At 43.7% G+C, this 21,284-nt stretch overlaps 1 protein-coding gene across 2 annotated transcripts in view; it reads left to right on the plus strand.

The window, feature by feature from the left end:
• SCG5 (secretogranin V) overlaps positions 1–13,742 on the plus strand; it is a 60,659-nt gene extending 46,917 nt beyond the window's left edge. The window contains exons 4-6 of one of the 2 annotated variants that reach the window (XM_047075350.1): positions 1,950–2,062; positions 9,207–9,260; positions 13,175–13,742. In XM_047075350.1, the coding sequence (XP_046931306.1) occupies positions 1,950–2,062; positions 9,207–9,260; positions 13,175–13,270 (263 nt within the window). In that variant the 3' untranslated portion in view covers positions 13,271–13,742. The remainder of the gene's footprint in view (positions 1–1,949; positions 2,063–9,206; positions 9,261–13,174) is intronic. The other variant, XM_047075351.1, reaches the window with a different exon arrangement.
• Positions 13,743–21,284: the final 7,542 nt, after the last annotated feature.

A 21,284-nucleotide genomic window follows, 5' to 3' on the forward strand; every position in this document is an offset into this window, starting at 1 on the left:
CCAAGAATAAAACCTTGGCTTCTGGGACGCCTGGGTGATTCAGTCAGTTAAGCATCTGACTTCACTCAGGTCATGATCTTATGGTTCGTGGGTTTGAGCCCCGCGTCGGGCTCTGTGCTGACAGCTCAGAGCCTGGAGCCTGCTTCAGATTCTGTGTCTCCCTCTCTCTCCACCCCTCCCCTGCTCACACTCTGTCTGTCTCTCTCTCAAAAATAAATAAACATTAAAAAAAAAAAACCTTGGCTTCCCTCTCCCAGGCCATGCTCTCCTCTGAATCATGGCCCAGCCACCCAGGATAGAGCAGCAGAACATGAAGAGGCCATCCCCAGGGATAGGATGTGAATCCCAGGGCACACTTTCAGGCCCCGAGGTACCACCATTCCCAGAGCAGGGCTTTATCTCTAGATCTCAGTCTGGGCCCACTCCTAAGTACTCAAGAAACAATTATGAAATGGTTGTAAAGCTGCCATATGCAGACTATCTGAACTCTTTTGACTGGCTATCCCTTTCCTACAGGTTAATTGCTGCAGATGAAGAAGTTAGATAAATAGTTCAGTGAAAAGTAGGGAGCCACGTTAGGGATTTGTTCGAATGCTAATGACTTGTACACGAGAGCTTCATGCTGCTGAGACAGTGGGTGCTTCAAGCTGTTGGAAGGCTTCATTCAGACCGGTCTCGCGAGACTGAACTATCTGGCTGGTTGTAGTGGATCCCTTGTAGCACTGACTTTGATGCAAAGGGACTCTCTTTCCTCCCCCTAGCCCTGCACAAAACTCACAATCCGTCCTCTGCTCCCCACCTCCCCATCCTTTTAAGCTGCTGTCTAAAAGCACATTAGAGACAGGAAAAAAAGGACTCGTTTTCAGAGTATCATGTCTCATAATGATAAGGCTTAGGTAAAAGCAGTAGTGAAGTGGAATAACCTTTCTTGGGTTTGATTGAAAGACATGCTTTATTTCAAAGAGCAGTCACAGTATAAATTGTCATTTAAAGAGAGACGGTGGCAAGGAAACGATAGCAGGTGCTCTACATGTGATCAACTCTGTTCCTCACAGCTACCCAGTCAAGTCCTTGATTCTGTCCCTCTTATACATGAACAGATGGGCTTAGAGAGGCAAAGGTAACCTTCCCAAGGAAGTAAGACCATCTGTCAGTTATGAGCCAGGATGGGAACCCTGAGCTCTTGGTCTGTCTGACTCCAGACTTACCCCATCACCACTATAACACACACCAATACTGTCTGGTGATTGTTGTTGTTCTTACATAATGTGCTTTCTCCAAGAAGCCGAAATTGTTTCTAAAGAGCTCACGCAAGAGAAAACACAGTGACGCGTGTGGAATGGAAGTATACTAGTTAAGGAAATATTTGCTCTCATAACAGATAGAAAATCATGGTGGTAACACAATAGAAGTTTCTTTCTCACTCGTGTGAAATCCTGCCAGAGGTGGGTGAGGGTATGGCAGAGGTAGATGGTTCAGCAACCCAGACTGCCATCTTTCATCTTTACACTTGACACCCACAGTTACCCTGGTCGGCAGCAGGTAGCAAGCAGAACAACAGATGGGAGTGGGGGGTGGGAGGGAGAGGGGAGCATCCAGGAGGTTTTTATGGGCCAGTCCTGGAAGTGGAATACATCACTTCTGCCCACATTCCACTGGCACGAACTTGGGTATATGACTCGACCTGACTGCAGGCAGGGCAAGACTGGGAAATTAGCTGGGTGCCGAGGGGGAAAGAAAAGTGGGTTTGGTGAACTGCCAACCAGTCTCTGCCACAGGTGGGCAGAGGAGTGAGAGTTCAGGATGAGCAAATCCAGTGGGAAAGTGACTTAGAGTGACTGATGTGGATAGATTCTGGCCTGTGGATATCTAGTTGTTTTTAATAAGTTAACTCTTAGAACCACAACAGATACCTTGGCCATTCCTCAAAAGCCTTTTGCTGTTTGCAGTAGATGATGGATGTCTGGAAAACACCCCGGACACAGCAGAGTTCAGTCGAGAATTCCAGCTGCACCAGCACCTCTTTGATCCAGAACATGACTATCCAGGCTTGGGCAAGTGGGTAAGTCAGATCTTAATGACTAGTAGATGTTACACTCTGGTACTGATGGCACAGATGAGCAATAGGGTGGGGTGAGAGAAGAAAAAATGTTTAGAAGGTGATTTTTTTCAGAAATTTCTGGTTGAGAGGCATGTTAGTTAATTACCAAACCACATGCATGTCTAGGACGCTATATAACAACCCATCCCAAGTCAGTGATCTCTAACCTGCTCATCAGCTGTAGTCTCCAAAGGCTTCTACTCTCGTCTCCTCCACAGCCTGTGTAAGTCTTGTCAGTGTTTCACAAAGCACATATAGGAAGTATATGGGTTGTGGGTTTTTTTGGTAAAAAAAAAAAAAAATTGCCAATTATCTCTAGACTGAGGGAGATGATCTCTGCAGGACCAAGGAAAAATGATGCCAGAAGCTTAGACACAGACAGATGTAATTCTGCTCTATGGAAAGAGAAGGAAAATTCCAAAACGTGTACCAGTGAACTTGCTGTCAGTACCCGGCAAGAATCTATAACTGTCCGTTAAGAAAATTGCAAGCATTTGGAAGGAGAAATCATCACCATTTGGCATATGTTTGTTAAAAACAAGTTTTGTCGATCTATTTGCCAGCGTTATTCATTGGCTTTGCCAGCTTGATGAGGGAAATGAAGTGAACGTGGTGTATTTGGACTTCGGCAAAGTACTTGATGAGATCTTTCATGATCTCCTGTTGAAAGAGGTGGGGAGATACAGCCTTGGCAAGAGAACATCACTGGGAGGGAGCTTGTTGAAGAGTCCATCCATGTCCATAGGGAGAGAGACTCCACATGGTGTCCTGCATGTCTTAGTACTACCCCATTCCACATATTAAATATGAAATTGTAATAAAATATTTTGAATAAAAAATATTGAACAGGTACTTACCAGATTCTCAAATGATGACACAAAGTTGGAAGGTAGAGCACTAAATGACAGAGTCGGGATTCGAGAAGATCCCAACAGGCTGGAACAATGGGTCAAACAGGATCACAGTTGAATGGGAATGGAGCTATGTTCCTGTGGTTGGGCCCGTGTAATCAGATGTTGAGAAAAGTGGAAAAATCCTAAGGAGTGTTAATTCATGGATAAGCAGGTGGTCGGTACATCTGTGGAATGAGTGAATGAGCAGATATTCCTGCCTAAGCACTTCTAGAGCTACTTGTCCCTGCTCAGCTCATTGCTGGCAGCTGACCTTGATTCTTTCATTACTGGGACTATCTTAGTCTTAGGAGTAACCTCCTTCCCTTCCTTTTACACTGTTTTAGAGAAAGGTGCCTCTCCTCATTAATTACCACTTTCATTTCTCCATTATCTTGCTTTAACATTGCATTCAGTTGCTTCCACCTACCCTCACCGTATACACTTTCCCATCTTAAAACAACAAAGCAATTTTACTTTTGCTTTCTCCAATATGCAATAATTCTTTTAAAAAATTTAATGTTTATTTTTGAGAGAGAGAGAGAGAATGAGTGGGAGAGGGGCAAAGAGAATGGGAGACACAGAATCCGAAGCAGGCTCCAGGCTCTGAGCACAGAGCCTGGTGTGGGGCTCGAACCTACAAACCACAAGATCATGACCTGGGCCGAAGTGAGATGCTTAACCGACTGAGTCACCCAGGCGCCCCTCCAATATGCAATAATTCTATTTCTCTTCTTTTTCACAAACAGTTTGGTTAGGGAGAGTTGGTTTGTGGAGCCATTCTGAAGCCTACTAGTAGAATTGAAACATGTCAAATTACAGAGGTAGACATCTATAGGTTCTTGAATAGGAGACTGAAATCATGAAAGTCTTCTATAAAAGAAATTATTTCTGGTGGCATATGGAAGGATGAAAGAGAGAAGAGTAGATTAAAGGAAATAAAAAAGTGTAGGAAGTAATTCCAGTTATGAAGGCCATGAACATAGTAAATTTGAGTGAACCTCGTCAACGTGATTAGAATCTAAGACATTTCGAAGGCAGATGGGGAGCCAATTAGAACTGGTATATGGCATAAATATAGTAGGAGGAGGATGGAAGAGCTATGTCAGGTTTATGTGAAATGGATGGCATGAACTTTTCTTCTGATGGAAATTTTTAAAGAAAGGAATAAAGAAGAGAGGGAGGTAGGAGGAAAAGAGGGGAGCAGAGAAGGTGGGGAAGAGCAGGAGATAACAGAGGAGCCCTAGGAAGGAATCCGCAGGAGATGGGCAAATCCACAGAAGCAAGGGCCAGTTTCAGCAAAGAACAAGTGGAAGATGCTAGGCCTGCTTCGTTCCAGATGCTGTGCTAGGTGCTTGATCTATAACAGTCTCTGAGACATGGTGCTGGTCTTCAATGAACTTACCACCTTGTGGTTGAGAAGAAATGTGAAAACACAACGAACCCAACGTAGCACGGTCCACCTTCATGTTCTAGCTATGCTGTGATCACTAGGAGGTACAATTACTGGCAAAGAGGGAAGATAAGGGCAGATAAGGAATATCTAAGATGGAGGGCTTGCACAACCAATTGTACAATTGCCAGCGAGGAAGTTGAAGGCAACACTGAAGTCTAAGGTGAGAAGGGCCCCTGAAGAACGGGTAGGTTGGAAATGAGCAAAAGGAAGCAAGAGTGAGACTGGGGAAAGTGTGAGTGAGGGCAGAGAGCCCTTTTGAGGAAGCAGGAAAGATGGAAACTTCTCTCCTGCCAACTTTCCTTGCCTCTTCTTGAAAGCCTGGATAGATTACTATTACAGATCAATGACCAGGAACAATGTTTACATGCCTTTTATCATCAGTAATTATGTTTATTTAAACCTAAGTTTCTCTCATTTATTTTCTCAGTACCACCTGGCAGTGAACATGATTTGCTTGAACTTCACATGGTAGTGGGAATCGAGTACAGTAGTCTTCCCTTATCCAAGGGGGATGGAATGACGGTCTCAAGCTTGTCCTAAGCTCAACCAGATTTTAAGTTAACAACGTAATTATCTTAAACAAGAACAGTGCACACAAGACCACGATTCCTTATATGCTAATAATGTTTGCCTGTCTTTGACATTGGCTGGAGCTCAGCTGGGTCTTTAGCAATGATTCATATATTAGAAATATCAGCGTCTGTCTCGTTTCCTGCATTACTTTCCCTTTGTTAATGTATCAAGACACATTTTTTTAAATGCACATCACATGCCTTCCAGGCCCTGTGTTGCGTGATGGGAATGGAGATTAAGAATAATAGTAATTGTATTTTATTATATGATAGTAAATAGTAATATTTATTAAGCATGTACTGTGTGCCAGACACTGTGCTAAATACATGAATTATCTCACTCAATCTGCCCATCCCAAACACACCCATTTTACAGATGAGAAAATACAGGCTTAGGGGGTGTGAGTAGCCTGCTCAACACCACAGAGCTGATTATCAGCAGAGGTAGGATTTGAACTAGATCTTCTGACTCCAGGAGTTCTTTAAAAACTGGTAGATTTCTTATCTTTTCATGGCTCATGGCTCATCATGTGTCCTGTACTGTGGTCCCATCAAGTCCTGCCTAGGACTGGCTATCTTTTGGATGGTGTGTGTGCCCCCAGTGTGGAGTGGCTATACCCAAAGGCTGGCTCTTGTGGGTGTCAGTCACCCCCTCCTTCACACAGTAATTGCTGACTGCTGCTTAGGAAAAAGTTTTCTTGAAAAGCAAATATTTCTCCTTTCCAAGCGCTGTTCATATCTTTTCCTCAGCCCGCTGGGTGATTAGGGTCTCTTTCTCCCATGGAACCAGCTGATCATGGCCAGAGCCGACTCCATGAGAGGAACTAGAAGCAAGGACTTTCTCTGCCTTTCCTTGTGTTTCAGGACCTCAACACAGCTGAAGAGTCGAATCCTCTTCACTTTGGGTTCGTCTCATGTTTCCATGTGATTAGGTTTGAATTCTGCCTTTCTGATATGTTCCTCTTAGTGTTTCACATCAGGAGGCACATGATGTCACTCTGTCCCAGAATTGGTGACTTGCTCTAAGTGATGCCTGCCAGGTTTCTCAAGTGTAAAATTACTGGGTTTTTTTTTTTCCCCTTTGAAATTAATCATCTGTGGGGAGGTACGTTGCAACTGTATAAATTGTTTGGTCCCCATTAAACTTTCAGCCAACAATCTTAGTCTTCATCGATGATACTCACTAAAATCAGTCATAACCATCGTACTTGTAAAACAGTGATTTTTAAACTCTATTACTCATTCTGCATTTACTGGTTGCCATTTGACTCTAAACAACAGTCCCCCCTTTTATTCATTTATTTATTTAAAAATCTGTTTATTTATTATCAGTATGGATTGGTTAATTCCTATTATTTATTTTGGCATTCACTCTGTCCTAGATATAGCCAGCAGGAGTCTCCAAGTTGGCTTCTCTTTCCCTTTGACACATCTCATCACTTCTTGAGCACGTTCTTACTTTATGGGACAATTAGATGTTTCAACTCCATTGATCCTTAAACTTTCCCTGCCCTAGCCCTGGATTCAGACATTCTCCATTCCCTGGTTCCATTTAGGAATGGAATTTGAAACCAAGATCTGGGCAGTTGTCCAAAATCTTGATGGCACAATAGAAAGCCCTTTTTGTGAACTCAAACCTGCTACTCACATGGAAAACAGGCTCACCGCTCCCCCATCCCTACCCTGTCTACAAGGAATGGGTATCAGGAGAGGGGGCTGTTTTCTTCTCATTCTTTTTGTATACTTCTTTTCCCCCCCACTGTACCTGCAGCCCTTGCCCCACATCCATACAGTAATAGCAGGGCTAGTCGGGAATGCCCCAGCCACTTTCATGCAGGGATGGGAAACTCTCATCCGGCTAATCCTAACCCTGGCTCTTAGGGAAACCCAGGGACTGTCTCTGGGAGGACAACTTGGTAGACCTTTGGCATTTCTTTTCGAATGAAGGTTCTTATTTGTATAATCTGCCCCACAACCTTCTCTTTTTTTATATAACTTGTTTTATTTTTTATTTTTTAAAATTTACATCCAAATTAGTTAGCATAAAGTGCAACAATGATTTCAGGTTGTGCCCCTTACCCATTTAGCCCATCCCCCCTTCCACAACCACTCCAGTAACCCTCTGTTCTCCATATTTAAGGGTCTCTTCTGTTTTGTCCCCCTCCCTGTTTTTATATTATTCTTGTTTCCCTTCCCTTATGTTCATCTGTTCTTTGTCTTAAAGTCCTCATATGAGTGAAGTCATATGATGTTTGTCTTTCTCTGACTAATTTCACTTAGCATAATACCCTCCAGTTCCATCCACGTAGTTGCAAATGGCAAGATTTCATTCTTTTTGATTGCTGAGTAATACTCCATTGTGCTTTATCCATTCATCCATCTGCTTTATCCACATCTGCTTTATCCATTCATCCATCGATGGACATTTGGGCTCTTAACATACTTTGGCTCTTGTTGATAGTGCTGCTATAAACATGGGGGCGCATGTGTCCCTTCAAAACAGCACACCTGTATCCCGTGGATAAATGCCTAGTAGTGCAATTGCTGGGTGGTAGGGTAGTTCTATTTTTAGTTTTTTGAGGAACCTCCATACTGTTTTCCAGAGTGGCTGCACCAGCGTGCATTCCCATGCCCCACAACCTTCTGAAGGAGTTGAACTGAATCGATGCTGCCTTGACCCCCCGGGTGGTGCAGTGGAAGTTTGCCACCCACGGTTGACCAGCTGCCCCACCCCCTCGTTCCAGCTCTGGGCCCCCTGCGCTCCTGCCCACACAGGCAGATGGACCTGATGGTGCACGTGAAGAGCCTCTGTCCTGACCTCCCAGCCCCCAGAGCCCTTCCCCAGCCTTGGTGCAAAGTCCCAGATGTTCTCTGCACAACAGGAGTTGTTACGTCCACAGAAATGCAACTCCAGAGGACAAGAATGAGCCTCCCGGCGATGTGCTTGTTCTTTGAGACTGTGATCTGCACATCTGCCTTTTCTCCCTTCTAATATTAGATTGACCAGTTTCCCAAGTGAGCAGGAGGCTGTGGCCAGTATTGGCCTATTGGGTACTCTAGATCCTTCACTCCCTGGTGCAGCCTCCCTGCATAGTTGAGGTTGGGCAAGAGATCCACATTGTAAATTGCGGGTGGGGTAGATTTTAATGAACATGAAAATGATGAAGCTCATTCTTGGCATCTGTCCTTTGTATTTCCAAATGTACCATTAAAAAAAAAAATCTCTATATCCAAAACAGTTCAGAGGATACAAGTGTTGTATAAACTTGGTCCCTAACAGAACTCTGTCATCTCTTTAAAAAAAAATCAATGGCAGTATATTTTATTTAGAGTAAGATGCAATCATCTCTTTTATGCATTATTTCCCTTTGGATGAAAAAAAAAACACAAGTAAGTCCCCCCAATACCCCTTCTCCCATTTTGCCTTCAGATTAAGTGTTCTGTCTTTTATAATCTCAGTAGGGAAACCTGTGGAACTTGTGTCTGATATTCTAGAGCTCATTTAAATCCACTATGTGCTTGAAATACAGCAATATGTGGAAACACTTACACAAACTGTGGTAACAGAGCCCATTTTTTTTTTCTTCCCCCAACATAGCTTTCCTTCTGCCAAGAAGTTTTTTGGCAGTTTTTAAAAGGTTCACTCTATTAAAAATGTTATAGACCAAATGGTTTTCCGATTGTCTTGACTGGGGGCACTGACTTAAGCCACAGGAGGAAAGGTTGCAGAAGTCAGGATGTCTCATTTATTTACATAGAGGATTGTTATTAATAGTCAGACACTCCTCTAGAGAACAGTTTATGTGTACAGCTCATAAAAAGGGAGTTGGATACAAAAGTAAAATGAGATAAAACTGTTTGTTTTAAACAAAGGCTGTTCAAAGTGAGGAGCTGAGTTTCCAGTGCCTCTTGTGTTTTAGAATGTCGTATTTTCCTGTTTATATGATTGTTGGTGACACTGGTGTGCCTCGGGGCATTGCAGAGAACTTTATTAAAAGCTACACAACCACCAGTCTTTCTCTTGTGGTCTATCTTTCTGACGCGACATTCCTTTCATCTAACTTTGTTTCCAAAATATGTGTGTGCAAATATCCAGGGGGACACACCAAGTATCGCTTCTAAAATAGACGTTCACCAAATTTGATCCATAACTTCTGTGTTCGTGTTTTCTTTTCTCCCCATTCTAGAACAAGAAACTCCTTTACGAGAAGATGAAGGGAGGACAGACACGAAAGCGGAGGGTAACGTGTGGCTGGCTGAGCTGCTGCTGGTGGGATGCCTGGAGCTTTCTGAGTGTGACCCCTCAGTTGTCGGAAAGTAGCAGAGGCCTTTCATGAGCCATCCTGGGAGGGCGGAACTCGGGTCCCGTGGAACGAGGGCCATGCTCTTGGTTTCTGGGGTGGCCTCCCCACGACTCCGCACATGGTGTTTTTTTTTTTTTTAATTTTTTTAATGTTTTTTATTTATTTTTGAGACAGAGAGAGACAGAGCATGAACGGGGGAGGGGCAGAGAGAGAGGGAGACACAGAATCGGAAGCAGGCTCCAGGCTCTGAGCCATCAGCCCAGAGCCCGACGCGGGGCTCGAACTCACGGACCGTGAGATCGTGACCTGAGCCGAAGTCGGACTCTTAACCGACTGAGCCACCCAGGCGCCCCTCCGCACATGGTTTTGAGTGGAGGGCTGTTGCGTGGTGATCCCACCACCTCCACTGCATTCGCGAAATGGGTGTAGCGTCCCTCCCGTGGGTGTGGGAATTTGGGGAGCACGTGAGGGTGTCTTTCCTTAGAGGGGCTCTGGGCCACTGGGGCAGCTGTGCACACATCTGCACTGATTCTATAAACACAAAAGACAGGAACAAGGACGTGCTTGCTGAACTGCAAGCTCCAGGCAATAATTTTGAAGGAATGTAGGGGCAAAGGATGAGATGAACAAACCTCATTCCTCCTACATAGCTTTTCTTCACCTAGCCCAGCCCCCTTCCCCAGCCTTGGCACAAATTGATGTGAAACGCTCTTCATCTGTTACATTTGTTTGCCAACCGGTGAATTTGCTGCCGGCTTCCTCATTTACCATCTCAGGGCTGCCCGTGGTGGGATGTTGGTCTGGGTGTTGTGCTTTGAGCCACTATGGTGTTGCCTCTTGTAAAGCTGAATGTCAAGTCTGCTTTGGGTTTCCAATGTATTGAATGGCAGCGAGACTGAATAAGTGATCAGTGACTATTCTGACAATCCACTGGTGCTCTAGTGGATAGAAGTGCCTGGCAACCCCCTCCTCTCCTCCTCTGACCAGGTGGAGGAAAAAGTTAAAGTCCTGTTATTATATAGCAAAGTGCCATGTAGTAACCACATTAGTTAAATGTACAAACCAAACCATATACTCAAGGCCACTATTTCTTAAAAACAGCAAGTGCCTGGATCTCGGCAAAGTTTGGGAATCTGGGCAGTGGTAGTTGTGGCCATTCTGCACAGTTTTGCCAAATCCAGTCCGAGTGCTTGAGAAGGCATAGATCTGGACACGGCATTAATTCACAGGCCCCCACAACAGAAAGTTCCAAGCCCCTCTGCTGCCTGACACGTGGCCAGTTTTGAGAAGCAAAGTTGTCTGGAAACTGATCTTCTTTGGGAGGGTTAGCAGGGTTATTAGGGGTTTTTCTTGGGTGATTACAGTTTCCAGTGGCAAATGGTGACAGGAAGGGTCTGAAGGGTGTAATGTGGTCTTGAGAGAACATCAAGAAATTCTATTTCAGGACCTCAGAATACACATAATTTACCGGTAAGATGGCTCGAGTATCTCCCCATGGCACAACAAGAACATTTCCAAATAAGACCAATGACCGACCCAAAATGAAAAACTTAGCATGAAGCTTTAATTGTCTCTACTTCCTGGCTCACCGTTCCTTGTGCCCTGACTCAGCTAGTGACTGTGGGTCAGGATTTAGGTCATTTTTCCATGAGACCAGTGATTACCAAAACTCAGAATTCTGGCTAGGACACATGTTATAAAGGATTGTACTTTGGTCTCAACTTCCTCCACATAGGAAAGGCCTAGAATTTATGAAAATAAGGGTCATTTTGACCCAGTTGTATCAAATTCTTCCTGTTCTCAGACATCTACAAAAACCCATGGTCATGCCATAAATCCTGACCCCCCTGGGGACTCAGGGGGACACAGAACTTGCTTCCCCTGCCATCAGGCCTCATGTGATGCTCCCATTGATTGAAGAGTTTAATCACCTGCTCAAGTGCACCCATTACCAAGGCTTTCTCCAGTGAAGCTCAGTATCTGCTGTGGGTTTCCAAGGCTCCCAATGGTTCTTCCAGTTATGAAATGGGAAAAAAAATGTTCTCTCTGTAACCTAGCCAGTCCCTCTCACCCAGGAGAGGAGATAGATACGTAAGTGCCTTGAGTTCTTCAGAGGATTCTTAAAATCAAGTATCATTATTATTATTCCTTTTAAGTATAGGATTCAATACTGATAAACATTTATCAAAAAAGTTCAAGTGATTGCTCCTTTTGCTTCCTCACTAATTTACTCCCCCCCCCGACCCCCACCCCCCAGTATTTGGCATTTTCTGGGTCTAGGCGGAAGGACTTGCTCCTTTGAAAGTCCCTTTACCCAGAGGGTTTCTCCCGAAAGTTACAACAGACCCCCAGGTAGTTTTATGTAACTTTATGTATTTGCTTAAATCTAATTGAATTCCACTTGCTTCATGAGTAGAAAGTCAACTCCCCTTTGCAAACTTTAACCATTAAGATGGATCTTGTTAATATCTGAGATCTACTATTTATCTTAAAGAGCTTATCAACCTTTTATTCCCATATTTGATAAATATGGAAATCTCATATCCTTTTTTAATGTCTTAGAATTTTCAGGTAAATATTGTTACTAAAAAACAATAAAGTTTTATGATATTGAGTACACTTTTTCAGTGCACGCTTGTGTCACCTACCCGGAAATTTTAATATGACTCTCTGGAGTCAGCCAGGCCATTCTCGTTGACAATCTCTATGTAGAAAGCATTTTAGTTATTTTAAACATGTTAAAGATGCCTTCCCAGCAAAGTACTATGTTTTTGTGACGTGTCACTTTTCAGATATGAGGACGTTGCACACTTTGTAATTCTCAGTTTGTAATGCATTTTTGCTGGATGGGTTGGGCCTTTCATGATTCATGCGTTTAGCTGTCAGAATGTGGAAGGGCTTTTACAAAATCTCTTTCGGAGAATGACCTGATCACCCTTCAAAAGAGCCAAGGCAGACAATGTCCCCTTGTCTATAGAGACCCACCTGTGAACTGCCTCCATTCATCCATGGGGACTTGGGATGGATGATCATTTGTAACTACAGCCTCTTATATTTTTGTCCAGTTATTGGAAGGGAACTTCAATAAACAAATACCTTCCAAAACTTTCGAAATTTTTTCTGCTTGGTAAATACTATGTTATAAAGCTCCAATTACTAGTTCAAATCCAAACCTCAAAAAGTGGATATGTATTAAAGAAGGAATGGAAAAACCTTGACTCATTCAGAATAGCAACAGATGAGAGATTTCAAAGTCTTGAGTCCAAAGTAAAGGCACCTTGTGCAGAGCTTACTTCTTTTCTTTAGCTTTTGAACTGGAAGGTGGAAATGATTGCTAGGGTCACTGATGAATCCTCTTTAGGTAGAATGGAAGAATTAGGTAGCATGTAAAAATCAATACAGCAACAGGATGTCCTATGACCAGTCTACAGACACTAATTCCTACTTGATCTGTTGCCTTCTTTAGAACATTCTTATAAAATATACTTTAATGCATTTCACATTCTCTCTTCCACTAAATAAGGCCATAGAACAATAATTTTATTTCATATGGGGCTTGGTATCTAAGTCGTAGTGAGAACTTGTTAGCTGATTCACTCCAAAGCTTTGTGCCAAAGAACTCTTCGGTTGTGTGCAAGACACAATTAAAGACATCTGTCAGTCAAACAGGGTTTCTCAGGCCACTGAGATTTTGAAGATGCACTGAAATAATCATGTGGTAGGTGGTAGGTACCACTGTTACCTTGTTTTTAACCCAATAGGCCAGACACAATTCTCACTCACGTCTTTTCTTTTGTGAGATGTCTGTATCTGATGTTCAGGTATAATACCAAACTTTTTTTTTTTTCCAGAGTATCAATCCATATCTACAAGGACAGAGACTGGACAACGTTGTCGCAAAGAAGTCGGTCCCCCATTTTTCAGATGAGGATCAGGACCCAGAGTAGGGTAAAGATGCTGGGTAAAAACCCACACGGCCCGTAGGCCTCAGTACTGCTTACGTGCACGTGTTATTAGAGCCCCTGTGAATGGCAGCATGTTTCTAATTTAGACTAGTATGGATGAAAAGCAGCTGTATTTTGATATTGCATTGTCCTTCACACCGATAGCTCTGCTTTCTACCAAATTAGAATAAGAGCTCTTTTCTTTTTAAATGTGGATCTGCAACGGGCATTGAAATTAAGGTGTATATATCAACAACAGTAAAAAGCAAGACTATGAATGAAATGTCCTCAGATTTCTTGCAATTTAAAATGGTGTTTTGGGCTGTGCTGTTTTGGCCAAGTCCGTAGAAAGCTGGCATTTGATTTTGATTATGTAGTTCACCCAGCCCTTGGGCATTGTTACACATCAATAAAGAAGGTTGTACTCAAGAGGAGGAGCAGACACATTTCACTTGCCTACATCTTAATAAATGTGTATGCAAGCCTTGGTGGGTGAAGCTTTTTTCTTTAGATCATTATAAAAACAATTTACGTGCTTGCTAGAACAAACTCACAACACGATCTCATTTGATCTTAACACTAATGCTGTGATGTAAGTGCGGCTGGTAGTAGTATCCCCATTTTACACGTGGTAGGACTGAGACTCTGGGCTTCCACAAAAATCTAGAAGTGGAGCATGCAGTGCAAGATGACTGAGGTCTTTGGCTTTGAGTTACTGTGTCTTATTCAGCAAATACTGGGTTTCTAACACATGCCAGGCACAGAGCTGGGCTCTGTGGGTGCTTCGGGGGCTCAGACTGACCCCACCCATTCCTCAGGCAGCAGAGTATGTAATCCAGGTCGCAAGACATCTCTCCGTGAGCACAGAATAGGTCGGTCAGCGACACTCCGCTTTTAAAGTTTAGCGCTACAGACGCAGGCACGCTCCCCTGCCTGTTTCTGAAAAGATGTGCAATTTTCAACCAGCTGAGTCTTCCCAAGCCAGAAAGGCAATTCAAGGGAAGGCTGGCAGGATGCAGTTCACTGGTGAGGTTGTTTCCATGCCTTTTACAACTCTTCACTGTAAAGAAGACAACAGTTTCAGGCTTTGATATCATTGGCCTCAATTTCCTGGTCTATAAAAGGGAGACAGCAGTGAGAAAGCACTGAGGAGAAAGATCATTCTTGGTTTTAATTTTAATGAGTGCACATTAAGTCTAAATGCCAGTGATTTATCTAATAGAAACAGCTTGACTGCCTTCGTTAACACAGGAGTCTGTTACTATCACTTATAAAAACCAAGAAAGGTATTGGCACGTTTTTTCATAGCAAGAGGCATTTTTTTCTAGAGAGCATCAGCAGGCAGTTTTGCCACATCTCATAGCATGATTTCAGCAGCACCCTCGCCACCTGATTCCAAAAGATAGTTCCCTTGCGTTCTAGAGCCATACAGAGCTGGGAAGGCTTACCCTATGAATCTTGTGTTTTGTGGGCATGTAGTTACTTTTCATTTCAGTTTTAACTCTCTTAGAAAAACCAAAGGATACCTCTTTTTCTGAGATTGGACAGAAGGAAGGAAAAATGGCTACAAGATGTTTTGAGGCCCCAAGGAAGGAAGCGTAGGCAAAACAGGAGGAGATAAGGTCACTGTGCCTGTGTTTGTCCCAGTTGCCCTCAGATGGGTTCTTAGCCCTCCCCTGTTGTCTGAATGACAGACTGGGTTTCCAAGGCTCCCAGGTCAGCTGACCTCTGCCTGCATTTAATATGAGGTCACTGAGAGGAGAGTAAAGGTGAGAGATGGCAGAAAACAAGGTAATTTGTTTTCTGTCTCCGTAGCTGCATCTTCCCCTTAAGGGCCCATCTCCCACTAGGTGAGTATGGCTCCAGCCATCTTGCCTCTTCCCCTGGTCCCAGCGGCTCCAGGAGGCCATGGCCTCTGCCATATTGTTAATCTCTGGGTTATTTCACTCACCCTAGTAGGCTCTTCCATCACCCATGTAACCAGTTTTCTATATTAAATTCCTTCTGTTTGAAATCTTTAGAATGTTTTCTGTTTTCCTGATTGGACCTTGACTGATACAATCATCCATCCGGGGAATCAAGAATTAAGCACTGTGAGAAAAATGTAGAACAACCAATGTGGGGAACAGATAGCATGATGCTTCTTGATTTTTAATGTAAATATGATGCATTTGGGGGAATATTGTTAAAAATGCACACTCTGATGCAGTAGGTCCAGGGTAGACCTCAGATTTTGGCATTTCTTGTAAGGTGATGCTGATGCTGCTGGTCCATGAACAGCATCTGAGTAGCACAGAAATAGAGGATTAGGAAAAGCTGAATGGAAGTGGGGGAACTGCCCTGACACCAACTTAATTTAGTCTGAATCTATAAGGACCCTGTCAGCATTGTGTGGTAACCTTATCCAGCCACTCTCAGCACCTTGGGAAGAAAAGCAGAGAGGACAGTCAACGGGAGTGAGCCTCATGGAGGAACATCAAGAAGTCAAAGATCCTAAAACACCAGAGAAAGCAAACGAAGTTGTCCCATTTGAGATCTGAGCCTTTGTTATGGGTTGAGCCAAGACCAGTGATCCGAGAGGTCAAAAGAATGTAGGAAATGATGTGGACCAAAAATAAAGTCAAGGAGTTGGCAGTTAGGGGGACGATGAGTTTGGATTCTTGACAAAGGAAAATTTTCAAGTGATGGTAAATGATGTCTCAGTTGGGACAACTACAAAAAGGAGTCAGAATAGCGTGGAGCTAAAGATCAATGGACTCGGGAGAAGTAGAAAAACCATGAGGTCAGGGAACAAAAGGCAGAAGCATCAATGTGGGAGGTAAAGTCTTCACGTTAGAGGGGGTCAGGTTACCAAAGTTCTGTACAAAGTCAAAGCTCCACCACAAGCTTGTAGAGTAGTACAGGGTAAAACTGAGAGCCAGGATATTCTGACACTAACTGGAATGCTATGTGTCTACACATTTTTATTTCTTCTTACGAAGTTCTAGATTCTCAAAGGGATCTGTGACCCTCAAAATGTTAGAAATCGCTGTTGAGAGTAGCAGTGTGAGCCATGTTGGCAGTCACTAAGGAATATAAATGTTTGTTATGAGGGGTCCTTGAGAAAGAAAGAAGAGGACAGAAAAACTTCTCCCGTGTAGATTTCCAAAAGAGATCTTCGTGGTCAACCACTATCAATGACATCACCAGTGGGTGAAAAACCAAGAGTTAATTCCTGATGGTTAGATCAGGCCAGCAGCACCTGAACCCACTGGTCAATCAGAGCAAAAAGAGATGGATATTATATGCCTCCTGGTGTGATTAATAAGAAACAATGTCAAGGAAATATTCTTGTCAAAACAATCTAACCTAAAACTCTAGATTTAACTCCCTGTCAACAGTAAGCACAGGGAGGAGAGAAACATGTTAAACACACTGCTGAGAAGCAATCACCAAAATCTAGAATGGGGGAGACTACAGGACAAGAGACCTAGCATTTTTCAATGAATAAATAGCAGGAATTGAAAACAAGGAGGTGGAAACTGTTCAGATTTTGTTTAATGCTTATTTATATTGAGAAAGAGAGAGAATGAAAGCAGGGGAGGGGCAGAGAGAGAGAGGGAGAGGGAGACAGAATCCCAACCAGGCTCTGTGCTGTCAGTGCAGAGCCCAACTTGGGGCTCAAACTCATGAACAGTGAGACCATGATCTGAGCTGAAATCAAGAGTTGGACATTTAACCAACTGAGCCACCCAGGTGCCCCACTGTTAATAGATTTTAAAAGACTTAAGAGACGTAACAAACCAAATACAATGTGTGAGTCTTATTAGTATCCTGACTCAAATCAAATTAAAAAAACATTGATGTGGGGCGCCTGGGTGGCTCAGTTGAGTGTCCGACTCAGCTCAGGTCATGATCTCATGGTTCATGAGTTTGAGCCCTCATTGGGCTCTGTGCTGACAGCTCGGATCCTGGAGCCTGCTTCGGATTCTGTGTCTCCCTCTCTCTGCCCCCAACCAACTCATATTCTGTCTCTGTCTCTCTCAAAAATAAATAAACGTTAAAAAAAAAAAAAAACATTGATGAGACAATTGACTAATGACTGGCTGGATATTTGGTTTATTTAAGGGTTACATGGTATTATGGCTATATTTTCTGAAGAGAGCCCTTATTTCTTAGGGATAAATTCTGAATTATTTATAGATAAAATGGTAAGATGTCTTGGAGTTCCTTTAAAATAATCCAGTGGTAGTGATGGTAGGAGGGGTATTGGGGGTATAGATCACTCAAGATTGTCTCTAAATTGATATTTGTTGAAGCTGGGTCATGGGTACATGGGGATTCGTTGTACTTCTATCTCTACTTTCGTGATTACTTGAAATTTTCTACAATACAGCCACAATTAATGGTTTACGAGTAGGTTATGTATGGTAAGCACTGACCTAGAAATAACAACATCGGACAAGGTATACCGCTTTACTGGATAAGGCTATGGAAAAGGTGAGGAAGCAAAAAGGAAGATTAATGAAGAGAATTTCCCTGGAGTGTTGTGAAGGGACCTAGCAGAGGGTTCCACGGAAGAGACAATCTGGTGGTAGCGGTGGTGATGGGTCAGAGTCCGTGGGAGGAGAAGGGATTGTCATAGAGAAAGGTGACTGGAAGCAGTAAAGAAGGGGGACCTTCATAAGACTGACAGATGCAAAAAGGCCATTTCTTTCTGGGGAGTCTGGGCTGGATCCACAGAAGAAACACACCAATTTTCCTGGGAGCTGGAAGGGTTATTAACTCACCTCTGGGGTCTGTTTTTCTGTAACGCTCCAGCCAAGGATCTTTGACAACAGGAAGGTTGTTTACATTTCTCCCTGCCACCTATCCACAACACACACACACACACACACACAGAACTAAAGAAGATGAAAGAAAGAAGAAAAAAGAATACCGAGCACAGTGGCCACAATGTAAGGCAAATGTGCCAGCATCATCAGCCATTAGACCTGATAGAACTCCCGCTGTGCGCACAGCCAGCTGGAGGCCCTGGGGAGCAGTTACACAGCATGAGGAAGACACACAGCCTTAGCACTGGAGGCATTTACATTGGGAACATTCTAGAAGAGAATTTCCTCCATTCTTGCTGCTAGGAGAGAGAAAGTAGACCAAATTTCCTATTTACCCAGCTAGATACAAAAGGCACCAGAACCACTCTTTCCTCCTCCCCCTTCCTTTGAAACTTTCAGAGATACCAAGCTTCACTGAGAAATGTCACAGATAACAGTCATAGCCCGAGGCATGGGGTCTGGGACCAGAAGTCTCCAGTTCTGTATCTGCCACAGCATCACATAGTGATCACTAAGGTGCCACTGCCTTGGCCCAGGGGGACAAGGGAGCCAAGAAAACAGAAATATTTTTTTTTATTTTTTTTTTAAATTTTTTTTTTTTTCAACGTTTATTTATTTTTGGGACAGAGAGAGACAGAGCATGAACGGGGGAGGGGCAGAGAGAGAGGGAGACACAGAATGGGAAACAGGCTCCAGGCTCTGAGCCATCAGCCCAGAGCCCGACGTGGGGCTCGAACTCACGGACCGTGAGATCGTGACCTGGCTGAAGTCGGACGCTTAACCGACTGCGCCACCCAGGCGCCCCAGAAATATTTTTTTTTAAATAGCAAATGTCAGGTAGATTATCTGCTAGAGGAAGTTAGTCCTCCAGGGAGGACTATGGAGCAGATGCCAGAATCCTCAGGGGGTGGTGGGTGAGGGAAGGGTGTAGTTAACCATTACACTTACTACTTGGCTAGTGGGCATGCACAGAAAAGAAAGAGAAAAAATAGTAAGTGGTGTGGGTTGAAAATCATTGAGAGCACTGTTCCTGGGGGGTTTTTTCATTCAAAGACTTCTAGAAAATACTGATGTAGGTATAAGTGTGCGGGGAGAGAAGCACCACCAAGAGATGGGAAGGTGGCAGCAATAAAGCTAAACCAATGAAGCCAAGGCTGTGTGAAAAGGTCCACATTTCGGGGGGGGGGGGCATTGCGAGTCAGATGGAATGGTAAACAAAGACGATGGAGTTCAAGGTTGCTGAGCTGGGGCAGGGTTGGGCAGGATGTTGTAGGAGCTCCTGTTCAAAGCCTAGCAAATTTCACATCTGTGAAAGCCTCCATTTCTAGACCCAGTGATCTCATTATTACCACAAAATTGAAGATGAAACACAATAGTCACTGCTTTTTTTCTGATACCCAAGAACTGCACCAGTTTAGTGAAATCTCACCTGGAGCCCTTTTCTAGTGATGGTGCTGGGAGTCGGCAGACACATAGTTTGAGGAGTATCCACGAGAGCATCCAAATGGCAAGGAGCACCTGGTGGGCTGCTGGGTTCCTGGTGGGCTGCTGGGTTCCTCGTCTCTGTGCAATCAACATAAATACGTGGTCTTTTATGGTTTCAATAATCATTCAGGTACATGCCTGGCAGGTGGTCCAGAATCTCCTTCCATAGGGCTCTTCCAAACAATTGTCTAAGAACCGTAGGAAACATCATCAGTCTGGAGTGGGGGGAGCAAGGATTGCTTGAGCACTGTCAGTAACTACGGGCATTTCTTTTAAAGAAAAAATTTTTAATGTTTATTTCTTTTAATGTTTATTTATTTTTGAGACAGAGAGAGACAGAGGGGGGCAGAGAGAGAGAGAGGGAGACACAGAATCTGAAACAGGCTCCAGGCTCTGAGCTGTCAGCACAGAACCTGAGGTGGGGCTCGAAATCACAAACCGGGAGATCATGACCTGAGCCGAAGTCGGATGCTCAGCCGAATGAGCCACCCAGGTGCCCCAGGTATTTCTTGCCTATAGCATTACTGGTGAAACTTGACCTTGCTTAATGTTTAGATATTTATCTAGACTCACATCCCAGGATGGCTGCCGTGGGGCTCCAGAACCGGGCTGTGAAGTTAAAACGTGCTGAATTCACCGTCACAGCTCCTTTCTAGAGTACAATCCCGTTCCAGGAGCATGTAGAACTGCTCCAATATGTGCCACCTTACCAGCCTCTTCCCTCACTCTCTCTTCAAGGACCACTCAAAACCAGACCAGGTCTAGCTATGCCCTTTCCCAGAACACTGGCCTCTGCCATACTAGAGAAGCTGGCATTTGAAACAGCCCTTTCATTGGGCAACCAGTTGACTCTTGAGAGAGCATTGCTGCACATACAAGTGGAAGATAGCTGAGATTCTTTCTGAGGTTCTGTGATTCATTCACAAATACCTCACGTGTCATGACTGTGCCAGGTGGGGAGACAAAAATGATTTATGAGCCCAAGGAACCCACAATGCAGAGAGCCTGAGAGGGTAGCGGGAGTCATGGCAGAATCTGTGCAGATACTCTGAAGACCCACAAAAGGACAGCTAACCCAGAATGAGTGGATCAGGAAAGGAAGCCAGAAGGTCTCGAAGAGGTTTTCTTTGCCTAAAGCATTTTGCCTTCAAAACCAAGAGGGAGAATGGAAGCTGAGTATCGAAGAGGTTTTCAAAACCAAGAGGGAGAATGGAAGGCAGAATGCTTCAGGCAAAGAAAAATAAATAAATCAAAAGCATGAAGGAATGTGCAAAACTATAGACAATAGCACGCATCAGGGTTCAGTTTGGAAGTAGCATAAAGGATAATACACCAAGGAAAGCTAAGAGATAAGCCTGGTGACAGAGGCAGAGCCCATGAGAGCCTTATGGACCACACTAAAGGGTTTGGAGAGTCCCAACAGGATTTTCTAAGAGGTAGGGACATTATCAAGCTCATATTTTACAAAGATCCCTGGGGACAGTGTGCAGACAAGGCCAGAGGATGTTCAAGTCTATAATCTAGACAAGAAAGAATAGAAGGGGGGAGAGCAAGGGAACTAGAAATAATGAAAGTTCAGGGCACAGAGAAATTCCAGGCCTTATGAGCCTGAGAAGCAATTTGTTGTTGTTGTTGTTGTCGTTTTTAATTTTTTAATTTTTTTATTTATTTTTGAAGGAGAGAGAGAGAGCATGAGCGGGGGAGGAACAGAGAGAGAG

The sequence above is a fragment of the Lynx rufus genome, unplaced genomic scaffold (assembly GCF_022079265.1).
Source record: "Lynx rufus isolate CCGP_SWC_20201006 ecotype Redwood Valley unplaced genomic scaffold, mLynRuf1.p SCAF_13, whole genome shotgun sequence".
In the NCBI taxonomy this organism is placed as follows: domain Eukaryota; kingdom Metazoa; phylum Chordata; class Mammalia; order Carnivora; family Felidae; genus Lynx; species Lynx rufus.